Below are 27,045 nucleotides of genomic sequence, written 5' to 3'. Positions count from 1 at the left end.
GATCAATATTTAGCTAGTTCAGAGAAACTCCTTCTAGTTTATAAACTGTGGAGTACTTATTATCTTAGACACTCGACCCAGAACAGGAATCAAACCTATTAGTTAGAACATAAAAATCCAGAAGATGCTTCACTCAACCCAGAGTAGGAATTGGAACAAACGTCTTACCGATCAACATTTAAGACCATCTTAGCATCAAACACAGAGAACCAACATTTAGCTAATAAATTATAGTGTACTTATACTTACCTGCTTAACAACCCAGAACAGGAACATCTAGTTTTATACTTCACTTAAGCCAGAGCAGAAATTAGAACAAACTTAGATATCTAGAGAAACTAACTACTCATTACCTTAGATCAGCAGTTAGCATTACTTTTTATTTATTATTAGCTTATCCAGAGAAAATCCTATTAGTTTACAAATTGTGGAGTACTTTTGTCTTTTGCTTTTGTTATTTTGTTTTGTTATTTTCTTCCAACTCATCTAAAGGACTTTGAATTGCCTTATTGCTAAAAATGTAGTATATAAATAAAATGACATTACCTTAAAAACTAGCAACCACACTAAAATTAATTAAAGCTAACTGAACTGGACAAACAAAAACTCACAACAAAATGAAACTAAACAATAATAGAAAACTCATTATATATTATTGCAGATCAGGGATGTTTTTCCCAGAAAAAGGAGGAACAGCACGCTATGAGGCATAACGTTATGCTTGACCATGCGAATAGAAAATAAATCTGTTGGACTCCAGCTCTGTATGGTTACCAGCTGCTTAGCTAGCATGCAAACTCCTGATTGATCCAGAGTAAATGCATGGATAGCTGGAGTCGTCTGGCTGGAAGGGGAATCTTCAGCTTGTGTTGTCAGGAAACAGACAGACTCAGAGGGGTGCTCTGCTGCAGACAGAGCTCCATCAGAGGAGCGAAGGCCTGCATGGTGGGCAGCAGCTGTCCTCAGCTCTCCTCAGAAAACAGCGAACAAAGCTAGCAATAAGTTCATGCTGCATCAAGAATGTCCCATTTCACATCTTCCAGTACCCAAACAACCTGCCTCTACGCCTGACAGAGAGCAGATTTACATGGCTACTCTCCATCATATCATGGCTATGCTGAGTTGACACACCAGGGTCTCTGGAAGGTTAAATGTCCTGTACATAATAATAATCTATGGCTCTATTAATCTGTTTGTAAAGTTACACAGTAAAAAATTAAAAGCAATATTCTAGTTTATTTAGCTTGTTATAGACAAAATGCAGGAGTTAATTTTTCAAAGTCTTATTTTCATCATGTTACTTATACATTTATACATGTCAGCATTCCAAACTAAATATTTAATTCACAAGCTAAATATTTAGTATACAAACTAAATATTTAGTAGAAACCAGTGGAGTTTATATAGGTCCTTAAAACCCAGGGTTTTTTATATCCCACTTCCACTTATTAGCAAGCTAATTAGCATATCATTTAAATATTTAGCTTGGATCTCAATATTTAATTATGAGCTAAATATTTAGTTTGCAAATGAAATGTATAGTTTGGAAAATAAATATTTAATTGTGTGGCTAAATATTTAGTTTATAGACTAAATGTTTTGTTTCAAAGCTAAATATTTAGCTCAGACTTAAATATTTAGCCTCTTAAATATTTTGTTTACAAACCTGTTTAGCTGTCAAATTAAATATTTATTTAGAAAGCTAAATATTTAGTTTGCAAATTAAATATTTAGTAGTCAGCGCTGTATAGTTTATTTATAGGTCCTCAAAACCCAACTTTTATTTTGATATTCCACTTCTTCCTATTTGCAAGCTAATTTGTATTTTGACTATTTAGCTAGCAAGCTAAATATTTGGTTTGAAAATTAAATGTTTAGTTTGGTAAATAAATTTTACTTAGCAAAATAAACATTTTGTTTGGAGCTGAACATTTAGTTTGTAAATGAAATATTTTGCTTGTGAATTAAATATATAGTTGGAATCTCAGCCGTTTTTAAATGTAAGAATAACATGGAGAAAATATTACGTTGAAAACCAGGTTGTCGCGATGAGGAAGATTGCCGTCTACAAATCTTGACGGCTCTGCAAAGCAGACATCAGATCTCATGGAGGTGTCATCTTTCAAGCTTTTGTTGTTACAGGAAACCAATTAGAAAAAAATAGCTCTTCACAAGCTATTTTAGCAAAGCAGACACTCGCATTGCATCATGGTGATATTAAACTGACCTCTGCCACCATCAGCTTCATGTGAAACATGTCTGTCTCTTTGATTTAACTGGCATCACTGTGTTAGCTCAGCAGGATCCTCTGCTTGTTGAAAAGAGTGGAATCATTCTGCAGGTTCCATGTTGTCATTAAAACAAAGTTTATTAAACTTTTACATGTCAAAACAGTTTTTAAAAGTGCTAATCTAGGAGGGTTTGTCACAAATCAGTATCATCATGGAAATAACTAATATTTTCATGACAGTTACCCCTAAGATTGCTTCTTAGGAGTAACCAGGGGTGAAAGTAGTATATTCTTGGGGGTACTATGAAAAAAGTGTATTATATACATATATACACAATTGTTTCTTTGTGTGCTTTGGAGTTTCTGTGCTGATTAATTCTTTTGCGAAGCAATAAAAGCTGGGTAGCTCTTGCATTGCTACAAAATAAAGCTGTATCTCCTTCAGCCCACTGGCTGCAACGTTGACACCTTGAGATGCCATGAGACCTAAATTCTGAACATCATGGCATGGAGTGCATCCCAGTTTTCCATGTCTGGCGCCTCCTCACCCTGACTCTCACACTGATAGGAGGAACCACAGAGCTCTGTTAGGTTAAAGCTCATCTTCTGAAGTTGGGATGTTTTTCCTCCAAAAGGTTCCAGAGGAATCACCTCAAACCAGATGTTGGACTGGATTTTATTTCACCGTCATTTGTGGCTATTAGAGCCTCATTTTCAACAGTGGAGCTATAAAGGTTTAAAAAGGTTATCATTTTGGAGAAAATCTCATCAACATCAATATTTCCACTAAATAAGAGACAAAAAAATTGTATGATAAAGGAAAAGCCTCTCAGACTCTGAGCCCGACAGCACCAAACTATTTTTTTATATTAGACAATTAATTTAATTTCACATAATTATCGCGGTAGAAGCCATTTGTTTGTTAAATACTTAATGAAACATATTTACCGTGTTTGATGTTTATTGTAAATGACGTATACTCGCAGACGAACGAGATAATTAGTCCAAGTTTGTCATTTATTGAACGTTCAGAAACTACAGCGGCTGTGATGAGCCACAGCAAAGGTAAAACAACCTGAACAGGTGATCAACTCTAAACCTCTCGCTCTTTTTTACTCTCTGTCATTTAAGCACCCCCGTCGCCATGGCAACTGCCTGCGCACCACAAACCGACCAGAGATTACGTTAAAAACATAACATTTAGTCCGTTACAATATTATGTTTGCAGGTTTGATTTATTTTTGCGATCATTAAAAACCCTCTCATGAACACAGCGGTGGTTTATTAGTTCATTTTAAACTCATGTTCTGCTAGTTATTTTGATAATGGAACCGAAACGCACAGATTTGCGCAACACCTTGTTGAAACAATAATTACTGAGATTATTATTGTTGTTGGGTCATTAATTTGAACACGTTTTGTTGACTTTTGTTGTTGTTGTTGTTGTTGTTGTTCTTTAATAAAGTTAGGAACGTTTTGATAAGCCAATCAGAGGAGGACGTGCTGGTCTCAGCCTCCTGGCGGCGTTCAGTTTGTCACCTAATGCCGAGATCCACTCAAAACCTTCCGCGATCCACGTATTGCAGCCTTGCTCTAGTAAAGCACGAAGAGTTCAGAAACAATTTGAAATGGGGAAAAATTTTATTTTTAATAAATGGAGAAAAAATATTTATTAACTGTCGTGTTTTGGATTGTTCTTGAAAAACTAATCAGTCACGGCTGCACAGTGAACCCACTGATTTTTTTTTACAGCAGACAACCGCTCCCCTCTTTTGCAGGTACTGCATACCCCCGCTAAATCTTTTAGGGGTACGCAGTACCCTACCTTACCCCTCTACTTTCACCCCTGGGGGTATCCCATAAGAAACAACCACAGGTTTGGTCCGGCTCTGCACAAACCAAACATCCAAGAATTGACAAACGTCCTGAGGAGAAATCTTCCTTCTAGAGCTTCTTCATCACCACCTCCTGAACTTTATTTTCTTCATCTGAGCAGCCAGAGCTGTCATCATTATCCCCTCCAGACGCCATCTTCATCTCTCGCTAACCTCAGAGTTGCCATAGACTATAGTGCTGACTACGTCATCTTCTGCCCTTTTCATCAGAAGCACAATCATCATCTTTTTCATTGTGTCCTAATGAACCTTCTTTGTCTCCACCTGTTCCTCTTCACCAAAGCCTCCACTGTCTTCCTCTTCTGACTTATTCTTCTTTAGGAAATCCTCTCTTATTTTTTACCTCCACCCAAGTTGTAATCTTCTCCATCTTTAGGGCTCCTGTCATGCATTTCTCTAAGGTTGGAATCATTATTAGGACTACCATCGCTGTTGCTGCTGGTTCGTTTCTAAAACATTTTTTTTTTCAAATTCAGTAATCCAGTAATCCTAAATAGTGTGTGCCTAAATGTAATCTGAATTATTTATACAACATTTCCACCAACTAATATCACATCCATTGCCACATATTCCTGTCAGTTCTCTTCTGGGGCGCTAGTCAATGATGCTAATTAGCTTTGTGTGATTGTTTGCTGTTGTTAAAATAGCTTCGTTATAGATAACAAAGCTGCTACCTCAATGTACTTCTTTGTGTTGGTTTTTCACATTAAATCCCAAATAATATTTATGTTTGTGGTTGCAATGTGACAAAATATGGACAAGTTCACAGGGTATGCATACTTTTGAAAACCACTGTAACTAAAATATACTGACATTAAAGATATTATATGATTAGTTTTCATGTTTATGAATATTTTATTAGCCACTCCATTATCCACCTGGTGGAGTTTATGCTAGTCCACAAAATGGTGATATAACAAAAGTTGGGAGAAAACTCCAGAGTCAGTTATTGTTTAACAATAATTGATTAAATTTTTTGAAAATGGTTTTTCTGTTGTGTATTTATTACCCAATCAATGGATAATATCATCACGATACAATACTTTGAACTTTTAACCAAAGTATGAAAAAAATTAAATTACTACTGTAACAAATACAAACTAAACAAAAAATAAGTAATGTTTAACTAGACAATAATAAAATCAGAATAGAGAAGCCATCATTGGAATAATGGAACACTTGAAGTTGGCAGGGACAACAGCTTGGCTCAGAGAGATGTTCAAGATGTCTGTAAGTTCCTCTTCTCAGTCCTTAGCCAAACAGCCAGAGATTTTGTTGGGTCCTGCAGCATTGTGAGGCTTTGTTCTGGAGAGGGATTTCCTAACACTGGTGATTTCTGTGTTTTCAACTTCAAACCATCCAACAAAGTTGTTCAGACTATCCAGCAGAAAGATGTCAAACTTTGGGTGTTTTCACACCTGATAGTCCAGTAGACTCTTTTCAATCGAATTGCAACATTTGTTACATTTTCAGCTCCCGTGGAGGGTGCTCCTTACCCTGCACCCTTAGCCTTACCCTGTTTGTCACTGTGCTGTGACAAACAAAACTAGATCTTTAGAAAAACCCATTCCCCTCCAAGCCTGTGGTGGCGCTGCAACAAGAACCACCAATGAAGACACTGAGTGCAACTTCCTTGTTCATAAAATGTTAACAAAAATGGAGAGGTGACAGATTTTAGTAGTTGTAGGATTTCTTTTTCACCTTAGCATTAGACTTGCATGTTTGTTTTGATTGTATTTACCCGGAATGCCATGCTCTGTGGTCCACTTCCTGCTTTTAGAGCGGTCTCCAGGCTTGGTATTTACATAAACATTATAACCACACCAGAGTTCAGACAGATTAATGTGTCTAAGGAGATTAAGTTGCTAATTTATTTAGTTATGTTAGCTACTTAGGCTAACATAAGTTAGCCTAAGTAGCTAACTCAGTTAGCTAGGTAACTTAGGTTAGAGAGGTAGCTATCTTAGCTAACTTGGCATGGCCAGCCAGGCCAAGTTTATGAATATTTTTATTAGCCTTTCGGCCAAGGTAGCTAGGTTAGTCACATAGAGTTTGTAGGCAAATGCTAAAATTTTAATATTGTCAACAAAACTGTAAAATCTGTGAGGTAAATTTAGTTTGTCAAAGGGATCCAATCCACTTAAAAGCCTAATTTTGACACGTTCACTGGCCATTGTCCCTCTCAAGATAAATACAACAGTCCTTTGAATTTGTTCTTCATATTATTTTTCCACTGTGTGTGTGCCTCTCTTTGGTATCCACCTATAAGCGACTACTTAGCAGAACTAACAGTAAACCCTAAAAAACCATAATGAAATGTGTTTTGGCATCTGTGCCCATTCTCCATTTGCAACCAGAACATAGATATGTTGGGCACACCAAATTTCCGAGATCCAACGTCTGATTGAATCAGATCCATATGATATATATAACTGCAACATGGGTTGATAATGATGTAGCTGATGAAAAATGCAAGCACCAAAATTAGAAAAACAGTTCAAGCTCCGCCCAGTCGTCAAGCCCCACCCCCTTTTATCTGTGTTTTATATTTTTTTTAACAAGAGATTCTGTTGAAAAAACTTGTTTTCTATACTTGATAGATTTTTGAATTTTATTTTATTTTTTCAGATATATGTTTTTAGTGATAACAGTTGGTTGTTCTCCACCCCCACTCCTCAGGGGGGCCGACTGAGCCCGCCTCCCTCCTCTCTCTCCCCGGCTGCCTCCGCCTCTTCTCTCTGGTTTGTCATCCGCACCAGTGTTGTAGCAGCCATTTTACCGTGGAGCGTCGACCCAGCCGCGACCGGAGGATGCCGAGACAGCGCCGTTAAAAGGTAATTACGCCCCTTCCTCTCCATCTGCGCCTCACATTTGTCTCTGTAACGGCTCCAGCTCGGTTACGCGACGGCCGGCGGCGCTGTGGGCAGGGGCTCGGCCGGCTGGAGGTCTGAAACAGCCTGAAAAACTGCCTCAGACGGAGGGAAGATTTGCTGGGAGAGTGTTTGGCTACTGTAGCTCTCTGCTGGCAGTTTACTAGACCGGGTAAAAATGGCGACGTCTCTAAATAAACCTGTGAAAGTTGTAAAGGAGCTTCCTTTTTGCGGCTACATGGTTGTTGGACTGTAGGCTAAGCTGTGCTCCAGTAAACTGCGCAGAAGAGCGGCGTTTTTAAATGTATCCGCTTTCAAAGAGGGGGCGCTCCAGAGCAACTAATCGCGTAAAATTTGCGCACATATCGGCATGACTCAGTACTCAAAGCTACGACTGGTTTAATCGTAGTTTTTATGTGAAATCTGATGATTCCTTTGTTCTTTTAGCCTTGTAACCTGTAAATTTTCTTGGTTTTTGTAAGAATTCTCAGTTTTTAATATCGTATTTGCTTAACAGTCATGTTAGCATTTTAAAAATGTAAACAACTTAACTGGGTGGTAGTTTACAGTAGAATTATGGAGTGCTGTATAAATCCTTCGAATGCGGAATTTTAGGATTTGGAAATAGGAAGGATCACCTGAAAGGTCCCAAAACACCCAGAGGGAAGAATCCAAGATGGCTACTGCACATGTAACACAGCGTTAGCTGCGGTACTAACCTGTTAATTTGCATTTCTGGTCATTTGTTTCAGTAAATCAAACTAAGTACTGTACAACTTAAATTAAACATGTTGATGCGTTGTTTGAATGCACAAGACGCTGAGAAACAGGGTTTTTTTTATAAATCAGTCTACACTAAAGTCAAACACTATCCAACGAATCCCCAGTCTATCTGGTTGATGTGCATCCAGTAGTAAACATTGCAGTATTTATGTGAGTCAAAGCCAATTAAAGAGTTTTTAGCCAACTGGAATTACCAGATGTGTCGACACTGACTTTTTTTGTAGTAGCTCAGCCAAGTTTATTTGCATCTCACACAACCGTAATGGCCACATGAGACTTAGTTGGGTTCTTGAGGATCAGTCAGGATAGTCAACTTAGTGCTGGAGTGTAAAACGAAGACATTAAGCAGTGAAACCCATCACTTCCTGTTGTAAGTGGGTGGAGCTAAAGTGATGTCATGACTATTTGAATATACTGAGTGCTGGTCTGTGATTACACACAGGATCTCTGGTACAGATCCGGGCTTGTGTGTGGAAGTTACTATTACACTTTTGTCTTTTGTGGTGAAAGATAATTTTTGCTCACATGCTTTGATGCAGAATTTTTTTTTGATAACTATTTATCCCCAATGCTTTAAGACCACAACAGGTAATTTTGAAGTCTGTGAGTCCAAAGCTCTATGAGGAGTTTACCCGGATACAAAGGGAATAAAATACACAAAATGGTAGATTTTGACCAAAATGGCCGTCTTCCTGTTCAGTTTGGACCCTGGGTCCAAGAAACTTATTTTTTTTGTAGGTCTTGAGACACCACAAATGTGACGAATTGCAAAATGTGACGAAGCCCAAAGCTTGGCTCAGGGCTGATTGTTTTTATTTTTCTAGGGGCTGCTGTGGAGGAATTAGACTACTCCCATTAGATATTTGCATTAATATTTTATAGGTATTGGATAAATATTCATGTTTAATTTGGTGCACATCAATTTATAAATATGGAAACTGGAGCCAAAACTCAGACAGACATCAATCCATGTAACCCCCACCCCCAGTGAAAAGTGAAAGATGTTCACATTGACATCACCCAAAATGACATCACCCAAAATGCTAAAGGTCACAGAGTCCAGGATGTACTGATGAGAAAGAGATGAAAAGGAGAAAATAGGCATAGATATTGCAGCTGACATTTATTATTACCATTGCAGCATTTACCATGAACTCATCTCAAGCTCCTGATGAAAGCAGTAATTTCACCTGCCCAAGCAATATGTTACCCTTTTTTCAGACATAAAAGTTGATATCTTGTTTGCTCATGCTTGCATACCAAGACAGGATAAGAAAAGATTGACAGACTGTCCGTTTGCTTTCACACTGTCTGAACCAGAGTTAACTTGAAAGTTAACCAAGAAAGAACGGTTTGTAGGAGGACTGGTGTTTCCTTGCCTATGGATGAGCTTTCACTTGTGCCAAAATTAAGTGATTTGTAAATAAATCTTAGTCTGTTTATGGTGGATAATACAGCTCTTGTGTTAAAACACCCCAAGAGACCATGCATGAGACTAAATACAATGCCTGACCACCCCCAAAAAGTTGCCACCACAAAAAAAGGTAACACATTCTAATATTTTGTTGGTCTTTAGCTTTGATTACGACACGCATTTGCTGTGGCATTGTTTATTGTTTTGATAAGACTCTGGAATGTTGCAAAATTTATTTCCATGCATGGTTACATTAATTTTTCACCAAGATCTTGCATTGATGATGGTAGAGTCTGACCGCTGAGCAAAGCCTTGTCCAGCGCATCCCAAAGATTCTCAAAGGGGTTAAGGTCTGGACTCTGTGGTGGCCAACCCATGTGTGAAAATGATGTCTCATGCTCCCTGAACCACTCTCTCACAATTTGAGCTGTCGTGAAAACTGGCATAAGGGTGTGAGATCTTTCCAGGTACACGCAGAAAACGGAGCAAAGGCCGGAGAAATAACAGTAATCTTGCATATTGATTTAATGATGATTAAAAAAGATGAATAGAAAATACATACGTATGTAATGGTTGGAATGTCTGTAATGTATAATTGAAATATATATTCTGTATTCTTGATCTGTAGTAACAGTAACAGCTTGATTGTATGTTGATTATTGATGATTAGAAATGGTAACAGCTTGAGTTACAGAATAGATAAGTGATGGAGAATCATACTGAGAGTTATAAGTTGATAAAATGACAAATTGATTATGTTTTATAATAAATTACAGAAATGAGATGACTGAAGATTTGAGATCGTGAGAAATGAAGCAGACTGTGTCGCAATTAGTACACTGGGCTGGGCGGGGGTGCTGGGAAAGCTCAAAAAGGGAAGTAAGTTACGAGAAATGACCAGATGGCCAGTAGAAAAAGGGAAGTACCGAAGAGAGTTGCTGCAATGAGTCATGAAGGAGATGATGGTTGGGAAAGGTTGGGGCTTCCACAGACTCATTGGGACGTTTCAGAAGTCACATAGACCTCTCCCATACACAACCATGGGCTGAGAGGGTTTAAAACCGGCAGACAAGGGAAGAGACTGTTCTTTGTCCGCGGCGCTGAAGAAGAGCCAACAAGAGGACGCAGATTGAAGACCAGCAGAGGATCGCACCGTGGGACCAAGGGGAAGTTGAGACTTCACGCCGCTAAGAAGGGACAAGATCCATCCACCCCCAGCCCTGGTTCCTGATTCGGCCAACACCTCTGCCTCAACCCAACGATCCCTATCCTACTGCAGCAGACTTGGAGAAAAGACAAAGGTCACGGATTGACGAAGATTCTGTGCGTTCGAAGGACAACGGACAGTTCTGCTTTGCTTCTATTCTGAAAGGGGACTTTGCCGCATCAGGACAGAGACTCTGACCAAGGACATCTAAAGATTTCTGCTGCCGAGATCAATTGCCATCTGGTGTGAGTTGAACTGCCCCCCAAGAGCCTCGCTTAGTTAAACTAGTGACACAGGATGGGGATAGAAATGAAAATAGGTTATAATTGATTTAAGTTGAATTTGTTGTTTTATTGTAAGTTTGTAATCTCTGAAAGTAAATCTGCTTGTCATTTACCCCTGCTAAAGCTTGCTTAATAAATTTCATACTAAAAATTCCAATGGAACTTGTGGACATTGAGATTGAGTCATTTTGATCATTGTAGTCTCCCCTGATTACAGTAAAATTAGCGTACATGATTCTAGAGATGTGGTGGCTTCGTACTTTCCTTTAGTGAGTGTGAAAATAATGACCCTGGGACTTAAGTCTAAGTCACTAAATCTAATCTAGCCGTAAACAAGTGCCGTTATTTTAGGAAAAGAGCTACCGTTAACAGGAGTGGTTGTTGAAGCTATGCAGCTGTGAGGGCTACTCAGCTGACTGTTTCTCAACTGAAAAGGGTCGTAACTTCTGGATTGTAGGTAGCTAGAGCTAGACGAGTCTTTTCCGTCACCAGTTTGAATAGAATATCTCCTGTAAACCGATTCTGGGGTAAGACCCGGGTTTCAGGGATTTTCTGGACCTGTTAGACAGAGAACTGGTCAGTAGTCAGTCGAATGAGTGGTGAGATAAGGGTGGGCCTGGCTATTGCGTAATAACAAACAGAGCCCAACGAATCTCGTCTAGGAATATACCCGCGCCACCAGAGAAAAAAAAGCCCATTAATGGAATTACTTGGTCATTCTGGTAGTCAGCTGACCTCATTCTTTGAGCTCATACTGTTGCTGAACCTAGACCTGACCAACTACAGCAACCCCAGATCATAGGAATGCTCCTATAGGCTGCTACAGCAGGCGCTAGGCATGATTGGTAATCACTTCACCTGCCTCTCTGATTCTGGTGTGTCAGCCTCTCCTGGGAAGGTCCTCCACTGGACCATGATGGTTCTCTGGAGTCCCAAAGCTTTAGAAGTGACTCTATCCTGTCCAGACTGATAGTTTGTCTTGTTGGTTGTCAGCCTACTTCATGTTGCCTGACAGGTTATAGTGTAGCTTCTTGACTGTACCGGTTCGGCGGTAATCAGGTCCAGTTTTCCAAATCAAATGTGGTTAATCAGAGTTGGTTTTTCTCTTGTTCATCAGTTAACAGGGTTTCCCTCAGTGGTCTGGAGGGCCACCAGGCTTTACATTTGCCCCAACCAGTGGTTGTTTATGTATCATATATTTTTTAAACACCAGTAACAATGATATAAAATCAGGAACTCTGTAATTACTTCCTGTCTTTACCTGTCTAGATGCAACAAGCCGACAAAAAGTCATTGCAGAGCGCAGAATCAGCCAGTCTAAAAGTTGTCTAGTTGGTGCAATTCCTACTAGACACCATCGTTCACCAGTCACTGCAAGGAAATGCATTTAACATAAAGCGTTAAGAGTTTTTTACATGATATTCAGGAGACAAAGAAGCCGAAAAGTCAAGAATCACATCGGTGTGAGACAGGGACGATGGATTGCAGAAGCTCAGTGGGAATATTTTACTCTAATTCGGATTATAATCATAAAATAACAAAGGCCTCACTGCATCTCAACGCGAACTTTAAAGACTAAGTTATAGTCACGCTTTTAAAAGTTTGCATTGAGCCAAGCAAGAATTGAGGCCCATTATCGGGCCGTCATAGAGGGCGAGTTACAAAAAAATTTGGAGAGCATGCAAGGCCAGTAGCCAACAGTGGGGATAAGGTGTTGATGTGAAACTGTCCTCGAAGAGTGCAGTTTGACATCACTAATCTTATGGCAAAGCTAAATGTAGCTGTAGCCTAGCGGGGGACGGAGGGAAATAAAGCCTGGGAGCCCACCAGGCTTATAATACACCATGGTCAACCCTGACGAGGCATCACTCGTCGATGTAGTGAGAAGTCACTGTCATGCATGTGATGTCCATGTGTCACATTATGCAGACTCTCTGATTGTGTTTTTGTTTTGTTGTCTGTCATATATGTGCACATAATGGGGGTAACAGCTTCATTAAGACATTTACTTTGTACCATAATGTAATTTGGCTTGAGCACTTGAAAGAGTTCCTTGAAGTTATGTTATTTGCACAACCGAGTCCGAGTGTAAATCTTTGCAAATAATTGCGATTGCCTCTGTTATCTTAATTCCTCACTGTGAGATTTGGCTGGTCAGTAAGTCCCTCTGTTTCTCTCGTTTTGCCCCAGAAGCAGGACTGTAATGTGCGAAAAATTTGGTCGTAAATGTGACCTGTTTTCTCAGCACCTGAAAAAAATTCCATCACACCAGTGCAACCAGTCCTTGGGAGGTAAAAAGTCTAAAATGTGGTCGTTATATGAACATTTCAACTCGAATGAGGTGTAATATCCTGTTCAGTCTTTGGCACTCATTGAGAGGATGTGGCCATTTATCTTCTTCTGTTGGTGTCCACAAGTAGTCCTCTCACAGAAATCACCATAATTAATACTTCCAGACCAACCATGTCTTCTAGCCCTACTTGTTGCTGCAGTTGTCTGGATGCTAAAGACTTGAGTTCCTGCTGAAAAGAAAAAAGGACTTTGCTGTTGCTGCAGGCAGTTTGGTCAGTGATTTTGTCTCTGGCCATACAGACCTGAAAAATAGGTCTTTATGGCCATTTCCTTGTACACAAGACTCGAAGAAGAAGCTCCTGTAAAATGGTAAATGTCCTGTACTTGTTTATCAAGTCTCGAGGACTCCAAAGCTCTTCATGCTACATTCAGTCATTCACCCTCTGATGAGGTGAGCTACCAACATAAGTTAACAGTTGTAAAAGATTATATTCTGTCATCTCCAGTTACATTTTCATCTGATTTGTCATGGAAATTTGAGTTTCCATCTGCTGGTTTGGAGCGAATCAACCAGGCTATGCAAAGCGTAATTTGGTTAGATGTTGATGCTATCCATAGCAGCAGAGGTTGCAAACTAGCATGTTGCTATCAGGCAAGTTGTAATTGTTCTGTCATGTCAGCTAGTATTGTTGATGCTGTCCAGAGCCATATACGAAGAAATGTAATTCTAACAGTGGAAACGGCTGTGTGAGGTAAAAGTTTGCTGTTTATTTGGTAAACCCGTTGCCATCTCAGCTCTCAAAGTGTGAAGTGCTTTGGATCACATCAGCTCTTTTTCAGAAAAGCCAAAAACCACCTCAAAGGAGCGTACAAAGATTTTGTGAAATTGAGGAGGTTGTTTCAAAATTTGCAGTTTCCATCAACTGTTTCTAATGCGATGCTTCAAAATGTGCATTAAAAACTGCTGATGTTTACAAAATTTTACAACTAGGTATCCACGAATGATCCTCAATGTAACGGCTTTTCTGCGCAGTTTCCGCTGAAGCTGGTGAACCTGGTGACCATAATAACTGTGTTCTCAAATCATCGTGTGAATCTTGAACAATGCATTCTTAAAAGTGGTGAGAAATTGCTTGGAAAATGAATAAAGGTGTACTCCAAGGCTTGGTTCATGGTTCACTTGGTTTTGGTTTATAGTGCCTGTCTGTATGGTGCAGGTTTTCAGGCTTATGCTGACGATAGTCTTCTATGTAGCAGGTAGAAACGCGGTGGCTGTTTTTAACCCAACTGTGTCAGTATTTGGACTCTGGTTTGGAAAATTAGGTTAAATGTTAATTAACTGATCTCTGATTAAAAGTAAAGATTTTTATTATCAGTTGGGATGTAACTGAATGCTGCTTTGGCCTAATTAGAGAGCCTGTTTCATTCTGCACATATTTATCAAAAATTCAAGGATTTTTTTTTTTTCATATTCATGTAAAAACCGACTGATCCTGTTAGGTCAAATATTTTCAAAAATCCCAATCTGGAGTCCAGTTTATGGTTCTGTTTTAAAACGGTGACCTTGCTAATGCTTCACTCGCTTTTTTCCCTTATAGGTTCACAAACATGGCTGCTTCACCTCAAGGTCCCCTGGTCTGTCGGCCATTGGCGTTTGCCAATGAGGAGCGGAGGGCGGTTCACTCCTGGTCCCGCATCTCCTCAGCAGGACAAAATGTTCTGCTGGACGCTCTGAAGATCCTGAGCCCGATGTCTCGAGACCTTTCCTGCACAGAGGAGCTGGTGACCTTCCTGCAGGAGCTCAGCGAGGAAGGCCACAGGCCCACCATTCTGCGCAGCAAGGACGTGTACTGCTACCGCTCCTGCACCAGCCTACCCATGACCGAGGAGATGCTCAAGTTGGTCAGCAAGAATGTGAGACCTGCCACCAAGAAGAGGAAGAGGAAGCCTCAGGTCAAGAAGCGGGAGGTCCATCCGTCCTGGAGCACCACCGAGAGGAGCAGCCCGAGGATCCAAGGGATTCGGCCTCCGGAGGTTCTGGTGGACCATCACACCGTCGTCTGCAGCAGGACACCAATTCAAACTGTAGAAATGTTAGAGGACGACGTGCAGCCGTGCCTCAGACTGACCAGCATCGAAGGCTTATCCGGCTTCCACACGGCCAGACTCCAGATCCAAACTGTCTGGGAGACTGAGACGCCCCCCGTCTCCTTCCCCTCGCCGCAGCTCCCTCCAACGCTATCAGGAATACCGTCTCAGCCTTCTCAGAACGGTGGCGGGGCGCCCACCAAAGCCGTGGCCTTGTTCAGCCAGAAGAGCCTGTCCTGTCCGATCCGGCTGGACGGCGCTCTCATCGGGGACTCCGCACCGTTCTTCTATGCCAACGGTCGGCCGGTCTCTCAGACGCACACAGACCTGACCAGCAACGGCTGGAGGGGCAACGGCCTCCACCAGGATGTTCCGGGGTCCAAGGGAATGACAGGCGCCACGCGGCAGAGAAACAGTTGGAAGGACAAGAAAAATTTAGGACGCAAAGTGATAAAAGTGGACGATTCGCGGTCTGTGGCGGAGGCCTGCAGGAAAGCGCAGAAGATCCTGCAGGTCAACCTTTCTCCTGTGATCCAGATCCAACCGCTCAACCACGCTCTGAGGGACTTCCGGTTCCAGAAGCAGTGAAAGCCCCGACCTAAACTCACTTTGTCCGTTAGCAGATCTTAGTGTTTCCCATCCGTCGACCTCCACTGGACCGGTCCGGACCGGTCCGTGGTTGTAGCGGACGTCGTACCTGCGGTTCTGCCGGGTCGTGTTGCAGATCCAGACAGAAGCGCCGTCTGTCGTCTCCACGCTGGTACATGTTCACTGTTCAGTCGACGCTACGCTAAATCTAACAGTCATCCAGCCGCTCTGCCGTAGATGAAGGTCAAAGGTCAATTTCTTCTCCTTTCAGAAGGTGTCGAGTTCAGACAGCTGTTGTGAAAATATTTAAGCAAATTAAAACGCATTTTGTTAGAAATGTAAGTATTTTTTACTTGTTTCTGCCGCTCTGCTCATTTCCCTGAAAGAAGGAAAATGGAGCTAATGTCTGGACAAAAGTATCTTTTTTTAATTTAATCGATTTTGACTAAAAGGGGGAAAATATTTAGTTTCTTTTTCTAATTTGCTTTTTTGTGTCTCTGGGACGATGAACAGTAAGAGTTTGGGCCCACAGAAACATTAATTAGATAATAAGTTATTCACAAAGTGTTCCTTTGGTTGGTGCATCAACAGACTGAGAAATGAGTTCTTATATGTCATGCAGGGAATATTTGATGTCTCTTAGTTACGGAACATAAAAAACTGCAAAAAAAAAGAGAAAACACACAAATCTGGTCTTCTAATGTTTTCATCAGATTTCAACAGGTCTCCTGTTATATCAACTGTTTTCTGATTATTAGTTTGTCGGTTTCAGATTAAGATTCAGAAAATTCTCCAAGTTTTGAGAAAAACATTTGTTCACAGTAATTTAACCTATAACCTCTTCACTCTATGATGCTGGTTTCTGGCCCATTAAATAATCCAGATTAATTATTAATTGTAAAATCGTGTTCTGGTTCTGGAAACAGTGTTTGGATCATTTTTCTTGGTTAAACTGGTTCGATCAACAGGTGCTAATTGTTGGTGGGATCGTTGGTGCTCCTCCAAGAATGTCAACGTTGGTTTCATTTCTATTTCAGATTGGTGCATTTAAGAGCAGTCACTTGTCGGCGCTGCTGCCCCCTGCAGGTTGGGATGAGCACGACAAGCCGCCGTCTGTGCTTTTCTAAGTGTTTATACTGTGAGGAACCAGCTGAATCCATTGTCATGTCATCTGTGACACCCGTGTGTATTTTCTGCTATTAAACCACAATTCACAAGACAAAAATCTTTTTTTTTCCTCAGTGCTAAAAAAAAATGTAGCTTAGAGAAAAAAAGCTGAAACCTAAAATCTTCTAAGTTGCTTTTTCTGTTTGTTTTAAATTATTAAATGATCTTTGAAAGGTTCATAAAAGCAGCAGGTAAATAAAACTAGTTTGTAACATTTTAAGTGAAGCAACCAGCAATCAGTCATTGACTTAATGAAACTGGATAGCGATTGGTTGGAATAGCAGGTCCACTTCGGAAAAACATGAAGGTCCTTTCTATGAAGGCAGCAGTTTCCCTGTTTTAACCGAGACTGCATCAGTGTTGGGTGATCGCCTTTACAGACGTCCTTCTCTGTTCTGGTGAAGTTCGTGTGCCCCCAAATCCCAACCCCTCCGCAGTCTGTATGCAGTCATGTTCACCCCCTTTTCTAGACTGTTTCTGTTAGTCTCGTTTGTGCAACATTTGTATTATAATGTATTTCCTACATGATCTTTGAAAACATTTTTGTTCAATAAAAATGACTTGAAAACAATCTTTATCTTTTATTTTTAATATGGGATGATGACCTTGGTAGAGGTTCGCTAATTTGATTACCGTCTTACCAAATGGCGCCGGGAGAATGACTGAATGTAGCTCGAAGCTTTGGAGTCCTCTGGACCTGATAAAGTCTGATACACATCCGTGGGAAAATGTTCTTAGTGAGGCTTTGCACATCCGGAAATATCCGTCTATCTTTCCACTCAGTTTTTCTTTTCCAATGACGTCATAAATTACACAGGTGAGTATGTTTTGGCCAGTTTTCACTCCTCGCCGTTGTTTTTTCATTTTTAAGCAGTTTTGAGGCGATATCTTAAACTGCTGCTGTGCTGTTGCTAAATAACCAAACCGAGTGAACTGGTTAACGTCACCAGCCGTGAGACGTTCAGCGGCTAAAGCCTTCTGCCTACATCTCCCAGAATGCTGTGCGGTTCTGGCTCGGATTTCAGTGAAATTATTTAATATTCTTTCAGAACTATTTTTAATTAGTAATCCATGATAGATATTATGGATTGAATGCCCAATCACACTGTTTGTTTTGTGTTTATGAATATTTCTTATTAGCCTTTCGGACCGATGTGAAATTGCAGTTTACGTCCCTTGTCGGTAAATTACGGAACTTCATACTCATGGCGGCGCTTACGGTAACCCGCAAAATGGCGACGACAACAGTTGGGAGAAAACGCCAGTCAGTTAATGTTCAATTCATTATCCAATCTCTGTAAACATAAGCACAATACTTTGGTTATTTATTTTTTGTCCAGAAATTTAAAAAGGTCAAAGTAAAAAAACCGAAACAATATTTAACTGATAAGTCATTTAAACTAGCAAACTCACTCTAAAAACTAAAAAATTAAATACAACCAAACAAGAAGGAAAAACCCAAAATTTTCTTCTGATCTTGGAGATGATCTGATCTCCAAGGTCTGATCTTGGAGCCATTTTGTCCTCCCTGAAACACCAGATCATTACCAACCAATCAGGAGGAAACACTGCTGCAGGATCATTTTGGTCTGTTGCTCCTGCAACAACCTCTGCACTGGTGGTAACCCGTCTCTGCTCCTCCACAGCAGAAAATTTTGATTCGGCTGTAATCATCTGCATGTGAGCTGGATCTACTGCTGGAGGAGATTTCAGGCTCTCAGAGCTTTGTCTGTGCTGATCGTGTTTAACAGATTAAATATTTATGCAGCAGATTATCTGTATCTAAATCAACGTGAACCAAAAAGATTTTTTCTTAAAAAACGATTTTCCTTCAGCTTTGGAGCATTTTGTGTTTGCACTAGAGATTAGAGGGCAGCTGCAGGTGATTACATCTCTAATTATTCAGTGGGCTTCATAGGTTTGAACAGATGCAGAAGCTCTGAAGAGACTTTAATCTATTGGAGGAGAAGCAGCCAAATGAAGGGTTTATTCCTAAAACCGTCATCTCCTGCTTGGAAAATCATCTGCTGGAATTTTAAATTCACCAAGACGTTATTTCTGATTCCAGGGTTTTATAGACGTTAACTGTGGCCATTCTTCCTCTGATCTGACATCCCAATCAGTTTGCGCCAGTCAGAATGAGGTCATCAACATGGCTGGAGCCCCAAAGCTATGCAACATCACACCAGGCTACACTTTGATAGATACACTACACTGCGCAATCTCACGCTGCTCTGCGCCACTCCACCCCACGCTACGCAATCTCACGCTGCTCTGCGCCACCCCACTCATCAGGCTCTCTTGCTAAGCATAAGCAAATCCAACCTAGCTTTTGATTCTTCAAACTACACAGACAAAACATTTCCTCGTATCCGTTACATCATCACCAACACACCCAGTCTAGTTTTGAAGTGTTGAGTGTTTTAATTCCACATTATGAAAGGTAACAGAGGCATTATGGTGAAGTTAGGATGTCATCACACATAAAACCAGTTTTCTCTGTAGTTTGAAGGTAGAAGCTTAGATGATATTGGTCTTCATGGGAAAGATGTTTAAATTGCCAGGATTCCAGACCATCAGTAACATGGTTATAATGGTAGTGAATGGAGCCAGACTGGACTCGGCCTGGGTTTCTCTCTCCTACCTTCCAATCAAGAGAACAAATAATTACAAATTAAATCCAGACCAAGTTTCACAGAATCAGCCTTTAATCATACAGATGTAAGAGTCAGCAGCACACCACTAATCAACTTTATTTTCTTTCTAGGTCCAAAAGAACAGATCTGAGAGATGAACAGAACCAGAGAACCAGAGTGTTCTGGTTGCAGATTTAGAGAAAGTATTGATTTTAAGCTCCTTTTAATCAGAATCACATCAATTATAATAATGATAAATCTGGATCAATCAGCTTCCTGTAGCTGCTGGAGTCGCTTGTTGTCGGGTAGAAACCAAACTAATGCAAACATCTGGAAAACAATGTGAATGGGTTGCTTCCAGCAAGGCAGAACTGGTTTTACTGGTCCAAGTCCAGAATGTTTGGTGGTTCTGCTGGTTCTGCTGCTGCACTCACCTCCTGTGAGAAAGAAAGAGAGGTTCACCTGCGACCCAAACCAGTATGGTTCTGGTCCAGAATCGCCATATAAACAACATGTAATCACCATGTGGCCCGGTCCAGTCCATCTAGAACCTGGCGGACCAACTCACCTGGAATGGATCGGTGACGGCTCTGGAGCCGCTGTAGAGCGGGTTGGGGATGGAGAATAGCGTGGGCTGGGCCGGAGTATCCTCATCCTCGTTCTGTCACAGAGAAACCGGGTCAGAACAGCTGAGTCGGAACCACCAGGTCCAAACTGACAGGTTGGAACCACCGGGTCGGAACAGCTAGGCTGGAACCAATGGGTCAAAACTGTCTGACTGGAACCACCAGGTCAGAGAAACGGGTTCAGAGTCCATCTAAAGGTTAGTCAGCTGGTTGAACCGGTCCAATTGATTCAGAACGTCTAGAATCATTCAGATGATCCAGAACCGTTCAAATGATCCAGAACCCTGCAGAGCCACTGGGAGGCTAGCTAAAAGCTGAGAGTCAGGAAGCTTGGACCCAGATGGGTCAGAACTTCCCCTCGGGTGTTACCTTGAAGTAGTGGAAGTTGAAGGCGTCCATCTTGTTTCTGAACAGGTAGAACCCCAGAGCCGCTAACGCACATGCCAGCAATGTAACCAAGATGGCTGCCACCCTGCCGCTGGAGTGGATGTGGCCTATGGAGCTGCTGTGGATCACCTGGAGGAAACAGGAACAACCTGGAATGTTAGAACTGATGTTCCTGGTTCTGGTCCAGTCAGAACCAGGAGATTTGGACCAGACTGGACCCGTTCTTTTAACACCAGTCAACCACAGATGAACTGTTGATTATAGATCTTCTGATTCTGGTTGGATCCATAATTAATGAAAAGATGCACAGCTGGAAACTAGGAAGAGACGGTTCTGGTTCCAGGTCCAAGATCCGGTGCCAGCTGGTTCCTGGTGTTGGAGCTCCTCTTCATCAACATGGAGAAGGTCGGACCCTCACTTCCTGTTTCCTGTTCCAAAAGTTCAGCCATCTGCTCTCTGCTGTAAAACCGCCCAGCAACCGCCAGCCAATCAGGAGAGGGGGTGCAGCTGCGCTGCCCCCTGGTGGCCAGATGTTTATTTTTCAGGAGGTTGAAGTCCATCTCCAGTTCTAACTAACAGTTAATAACTTCTTTCACTGAGATTTCATTTGGTCGGGTCAGGAAATTATTCTGGTGACGGTGCAGATCTGGGATCAGAACCGACCAACAGAACCCACTTCTGGACCTGCACCAGATGGTCAGCTGAATATAAATGTGCACCAGGGTCAAGGGTCAATGCGGGCCTCCAGAGTCTCAGCTGAAGGGGGAGGGGCATGACTCACCAGGGGGGCGGGGGCCGTCAGCGGCGCCTCCAGGACGTGGATGATCCCGTTGACAGCCGGAACGTCCCACTGCAGCAGCAGCCGCTGGTTCACCAGCTTACAGCTCTGAGAACCGGGAGAGGAGGAGGAGAGGGTATGAAGAGAGGAAGGAGTAGGAGGTGGGGGAGGAATGAAGAGGAGGAGGAGGGGAAGGAAGAGGAGAAAGGGAATAAAGAGGAAGGAAGTTATGTTCAGTTTTCCATATTATCAGTTTGTTCGTTTGTTTGATTTGATCCTCATTTCATCATTCAGTATAACTCTGTTGTCTTTCTGTCAGTAGTTAGCCTGTGTGTCAGGTAGTTATCCTGTGTGTGGGGTAGTTAGCCTGCGAGTCGGGTAGTTAGCCTGTGTGTCGGGTAGTTAGCCTGTGTGTGGGGTAGTTAGCCTGCGAGTCGGGTAGTTAGCCTGCGAATCGGGTAGTTAGTCTGTGTGTGGGGTAGTTAGCCTGCGAGTCGGGTAGTTAGCCTGTGTGTCGGGTAGTTAGCCTGTGTGTCGGGTAGTTAGCCTGTGTAGTTTGTTGGATCATTTGGTTGTTGCTTTAATAAGTTATCAGACTGAACCAGAAATCAACTAGCCAGTGATTATTTCTCATTGTGTTTCTGCTGAGTTAATTCCTTCAGAACCAGACTGACACATTTCAGTCTGGTATTAGTAATAAATAACAAAGTATAATTATTAATAATTATATAAGCCAAACATTGACATGAATGTTGAGTCCCATCAGATAAATATTCACCCCTACAGATGCACCTTTGATTGGACAACTGGACTCCTGTCTTCCTAAACTGAACTCTGGTTATGATCAGAAACCCAGCCCTACATGCTTAATAGGACTGAGATCCTGGCTTTGACTAGGCCACTCTAGAACCTCTTGATGTTCTACTCTTGGTTTGGTGAAGCTGGTGATGAGTTTTCCTCTCCACTGTCGCCACGTGCATGCTCGTTATGAGGGATTGCTGGAAAGTCAATGACTTCCTTAGAAACTTTTTAAGCAGTTTGAATAAGGAACTAAACTTGAATATTTCAGGAAGTTGGATCAAATTATTTATTAGTAAGAAGCCTTGAGACAACATGTTGGGAAAATAAAAATAGGCCAGTTTCTCTCTTTTGTTGTCTTTACTGAGCATTTCTGCTGATTTCCCAATCGATGGAGGTTAAAGAGTAAACTTCCTTTTCTGTTGCAATCAGGAGGAAACCAGCTCTTCTCTGTTACAGAATGTCGTCATGAAATCTGAAGTTCAAACCGTGCTGTGATCTTAAATCATGATTTTAAAACAAACAGCTTAATTTAGTTTGACTGGTTCAGGATGGATATGAAAGGGAAAACATAAAGAACCAAAGTGGACTAAGATCAGAGCCCAGCGGGACGCCACAGAGGAGTGGAGCAGCTGAGAAACGATCCGGTGAAGTGTTTTAAAAATGGTTCTCATGTTTCAGACGGCCCAGCAGGACGATTAGGCGTTTTCATGGATCTACTGGTTCTGGTTAATCACAGATGGTTCTGGTCTGCAGCCATGATGCAAAATAATTAAAGTAGAGCTGGAAAAATCAACGGAGTTTCTGTCTGACCCTGGATCCGACCCGGATCGAGAGAAACTGCAGGTTTCTCTGTTATATCAGGACACTGAATGGCACTATGCTTTCAGGCAAATAGTGACATTTTATAACATAATCAAGTAACTATGTTACCATCAGTTGTTTCAAAAATGCTATATGTTATATATTTTGTAATTTAACATCTTTTCCCTTTAAAGGAAAAACTTGCTGAAGGTCAAACTCTTCTTCATCCTATCATGAAGCAGCTCTCAGGTTTTAAAAAACATTTTCTGACTGTTTTACTCTCCACCACTTCCTGTTGTAATAAGCTGAGCCTGAATCTGTTTCTGACTGCAGTCCGGCTGGAGAACCTGAATAAATCTCAGGTTTCTCCGTTTTCTCCAGCCGGGGTCTAGACCTGCTTCCTCATCGACTCCAGGGCCTCTGACATCGACCACAGATCAACCTTCACTCTCTTTGCTCCCCGTTCTTCTTCCTCATTAGCTGCAGTTTCCCTTCCTGAATCCCTGCCCTCTGATTGGTTGAATTCAGGGTTGCTTTTACTGTTCCTTTGGCTTCTCTCTGCTGATTGGTCACAAATATTCAGGTGAAAATCTGCTTCCTGTGAGTGAAATGTTCCTCATCAATCAGGAATCAAGTCGTTCTGACCAGGTTTGGGTTTGTTTTGTGCATCGGTTGCTGCTGTGCGTCCTCACCTCATTGTTGCCGTAGGTAACGGTCAGATTGAACCCGAGCCGCGACGCAATGCGTTCCTGGTGCTTCAGATCCTTAAATGGTCGTCTGCTGTGATTGGCTGAGGTGTGGTATTCCAAATCTCTCCCAGAAAGAGTCTAAAAAGACCAAACAGAACAAAAAGCGGCTCGGTTTCATTAAGCATGCTGGTTCTGAACGGGTCCAGAACCAGCAGTGTAGGCTAACCAGGCGTCCTGGTCCAGTATTTTGGGTCGAGTTTCTGCCATGTTTCCGCAATAGTCTTTACAGGCAATAAAGAAAACTGTGCTAAAAACAAGAAGTGTAAGAAAAAAATGATGAAATTTAAAGAAAATAAATGTCTGAAACAATGAAAATGAGATTTTTTTTAAAATGAGGTTTTCAGTCCTCATTTAAAGAAACTGAGTTTTTAAGGTTTTCAGGGAGTTTTGTTTCAGAGCTGAGGAGCAGAGAAACAAAATGCTGGACAACCAAGCAGGAAGTCAATTTCATTCAGCACCTTTACCAGCCCAAACCAGACTGGGAACCGTCAGCAGACTGGTTTGGCTGGTTTTAATCACGAAGTAGTGAATTTGTTGCTAAGCTATCTCTTAGTGATGGCTCAGAATCTTTTCACTAAGGTTGAACATTAATTTAGAAGAAGCTGTAAGAGCAGGTGTTGCAGCTCACCTGGTTCTGAGTGAATCCAGAGTTGTGGGGAACAAACAGCGTGACGTCAGACTTCCTGTGAGCCAAATCGTCGAGGAGCTGCCGGCCCTCAGAGGACGAGCCGCCGTAGTCCAGCAGCAGCTACAAAAAACCATTTACTCAGAACCCAGAACATCCTCAAACAAAGACTGCAGGCTCTGCAGGCAGTTAGCAGGCTAAGTATTTCATTAGCAGGATAAACATTTAGCTCGCTAACTCAATGTTTAGCTTTTGACCTAAATACTTAGCTAAATATTTAGCTCACTAATTAAATATTTCGTAAAAAACTAACATTTATATATAAATGAGTAACAGTGGAAATATGACTTAGAAAAATTAACTCTCATTTATTCCTCTGATGAAAAACCCAAATTAATGCTAATGACATGTTGCAACGTGACGTCACGCTCACAAGATCCCCAAAAAGCTGCAGACTGACGATGATTAGATGGTTTCAGCTGTCGAGTTGACATAACGCGCTTAATATTAAAGGTACGTCTGATATACAAAAGAAAAAGGGACGCTGTGCTCTGCTGCCAATTGTCAACATTACGACAAGGTCAGGAAAAAGATTTCATTAAGAAAAAAGTGTTTCGGGTCAGTTAAAAAATAAAAGGCGACCCACACACCGACTGACAGATAATCAGTAGAGCAGATGTTTCAATCAATCACTGCTGTGGTCAGACGATCATTTATTAATAATCGCAAAATAAACATCAAGCCTGAAAACATAAAACTGTAACGGACTGAATGTTCTGTTCTTGGTGTGGGAAACGTTTGAGTGTTTTTTGGTGTTGAGTGCTAATAGTGGAACTGTTGTCAGTCAGTTGCTATAGTAACGTGCATAGCAAAGCCGACATAGAGAGCGAGGAAAAGGAGGAATATGAGTTGGAGTTATTATTCAACAGTTTTTCAGCAGTATTTTCCCTCTGCTGTGGCGCGATGCACTAAATTAATAATAGGTACATCTCCAGGTTTCATTTTATTAAGGGAACTGTTCCACCTTGCAGCTACGGATGGCTAGTGAAAAAAATCGTCTTTGTGCTCTCCAGCGCTGTGAGCATGTGAGAAATTTCCGGATGTGAACAGTAACATGCAACAAGTCTATAAAAGTTTGATTGTGTAACTCATAAACATCCACCACAAAGTCCTGCTTTAACCAGGATTTTAAAGTTACTTCAAACAGCAAAGAAATGTTTTAATCACGCTGCTGTCAGATTAAAATCTTGTAACTTTTCCCCTCAGAACCGGTCAGGCTGGGCAGAGTTTGGTGGATCTTAATGTTGGACCTGCGGCCGTAGCCTGGCAGGCAGCAGCCATGCAGACTCACCTGGTAGAAGATAGAGAAGTTGCTGGTTGCTGCCAGGACGCTGGTCAGGACCCCGTTGCAGAAGTCCCCGTCTCCAACGTAGCCGTCCGGACACGAGCAGGACACCTCTGCACGGAGACATGGACACCGCCATCAGGAGCTGCACTTCACAGCTGGAAGCTGCTTCTGATTGGACAGCAGCTGCCTTTCCATTAAAACATTTTCTTAAAACTTTGACTATATTCTGCTGATGTCAAAAAAGAAAACACAATTTCACAGTTGAGGTGTTTTCAATAAATAAATGTAATTAAATTCACGTGAATAAGTTTGTTCAAGTCATTGAAAATCATGATGTACACAGTTATGAGATAATATTCATAATCGAGTCATTGCGCTCATTATCAGCCAGTCAGAGGAGAGGTCAGCGTTGGAGCAACAAGCAACGAGCGGCTACGTATGCAGTGCTTTGGGGAAACACTCATGCAGAAAAGGACAGCGGCTGATTTTTAGACCTTTGCTGAGGTAGATAAAATCGGATCAGCTTCATTGATCTCCCAAAGGTAAGGAAATCGTTTCACCGCTAGTTTTCATTGCATTTCTGCAAAATACATCTGATTCGATTCAGGTGAAAAACCACCTCGTCCCAGCACTTAAGCTTTTTATCGCAAGTCTTTTTGAAATTTGTGTGTTTCCATTAAGCAAATTAATTTTTGTAATTCCAATTTGTGCAGTAATATGGTTAATGGACACGCTGTTCATTTCTGAACAGAAATTGCAGGTAGTTTGTCTGCCACAGTACCTCTGAGCCGGTAGCAGTAGGCGTCGTACTCGCTGCTCTGGTCCACCGGGTCTCTGTACATCACCAGGCCCACGTGGTTGTCGCCACATTTGTCTGAGGGGAAGCGGGTCGGGTAGCCCACCCTGCCTCCTGCTATCCAGCCGGCGACACACAGATGCATCCCGAGCTGCAGAGACCCGACAGGAAGGGTTAGGCTGCCAAACGTTACGCCCAGAGGAAAACAGAAACCCAACGGCTGCTTCAGCTCACATCACCTTCTTTACCTGTAATCGATTATTCTGACGATTAATCAGATAAAACTGGCTTCTTTCCTAAGATCACTTTCCTCCATGAACTCTGGAGAAACTCCCAGTCCTAGTCGGAAGCCAGAAGCTTTCGGTTCAGGTTTGTTTACCTGCTGAGCGTACCCCAGCTGCTGAAACGTGGCTAGCGTGGCGTCCTCAGCCTGGCAGGAGGCATCCGCCTGGCTGAAGTTCATCTTGTACTTTCCCTTTGGAGAGCGCAGGTGGAAGACTCCGGCTGTGTTGGCTAAGGAACAACCGAAGGTTAAATTCACCCTGAGAGCAGATAAACTGGAGGCTGCACAGGGGAAACGGCCTCTAACGAGCTCCAGGCTTAACAAGCTCAGCAATCAATCTACTGTCACCATGGTTACAGGGATGCTGTGAAGGCCAGCCGCTGTGGATTCAGTGGTT

General features: G+C 41.8%; 2 protein-coding genes across 4 annotated transcripts in view; one reads left to right on the top strand and one right to left on the bottom strand.

The window, feature by feature from the left end:
* The first annotated feature begins 6,785 nt into the window (after positions 1-6,785).
* On the top strand, positions 6,786-17,389 carry ccdc71 (coiled-coil domain containing 71). Its single transcript, XM_015043997.1, has 2 exons — positions 6,786-6,959; positions 14,574-17,389. The coding sequence occupies exon 2, from the start codon at positions 14,584-14,586 to the stop codon at positions 15,649-15,651; it is 1,068 nt and encodes a 355-aa protein (XP_014899483.1). The 5' UTR covers positions 6,786-6,959; positions 14,574-14,583; the 3' UTR covers positions 15,652-17,389.
* A 2,114-nt stretch (positions 17,390-19,503) lies between these two features.
* Positions 19,504-27,045, bottom strand: part of stab1 (stabilin 1) — a 68,110-nt gene continuing 60,568 nt past the window's right edge. For 2 of the 3 annotated variants that reach the window (XM_015043992.1, XM_015043991.1), the window contains 9 exons: positions 26,745-26,878; positions 26,351-26,516; positions 25,573-25,679; positions 24,225-24,344; positions 23,540-23,674; positions 21,249-21,353; positions 20,450-20,596; positions 20,023-20,115; positions 19,504-19,891 (listed from right to left, as the gene is read on the bottom strand). In XM_015043992.1, the coding sequence (XP_014899478.1) occupies positions 19,832-19,891; positions 20,023-20,115; positions 20,450-20,596; positions 21,249-21,353; positions 23,540-23,674; positions 24,225-24,344; positions 25,573-25,679; positions 26,351-26,516; positions 26,745-26,878 (1,067 nt within the window). In that variant the 3' untranslated portion in view covers positions 19,504-19,831. Of the gene's footprint in view, positions 19,892-20,022; positions 20,116-20,449; positions 20,597-21,248; positions 21,354-23,539; positions 23,675-24,224; positions 24,345-25,568; positions 25,680-26,350; positions 26,517-26,744; positions 26,879-27,045 lie in introns of those variants that run through there. The other variant, XM_015043993.1, reaches the window with a different exon arrangement.

The sequence above is a fragment of the Poecilia latipinna genome, unplaced genomic scaffold (genome assembly GCF_001443285.1).
Source record: "Poecilia latipinna isolate Pla-1442-1.1 unplaced genomic scaffold, P_latipinna-1.0 Scaffold659, whole genome shotgun sequence".
Lineage (NCBI taxonomy): Eukaryota > Metazoa > Chordata > Actinopteri > Cyprinodontiformes > Poeciliidae > Poecilia > Poecilia latipinna.
Note: the sequence above shows the minus strand (reverse complement) of the source record. Positions and strands in the feature narration are given on the sequence as shown.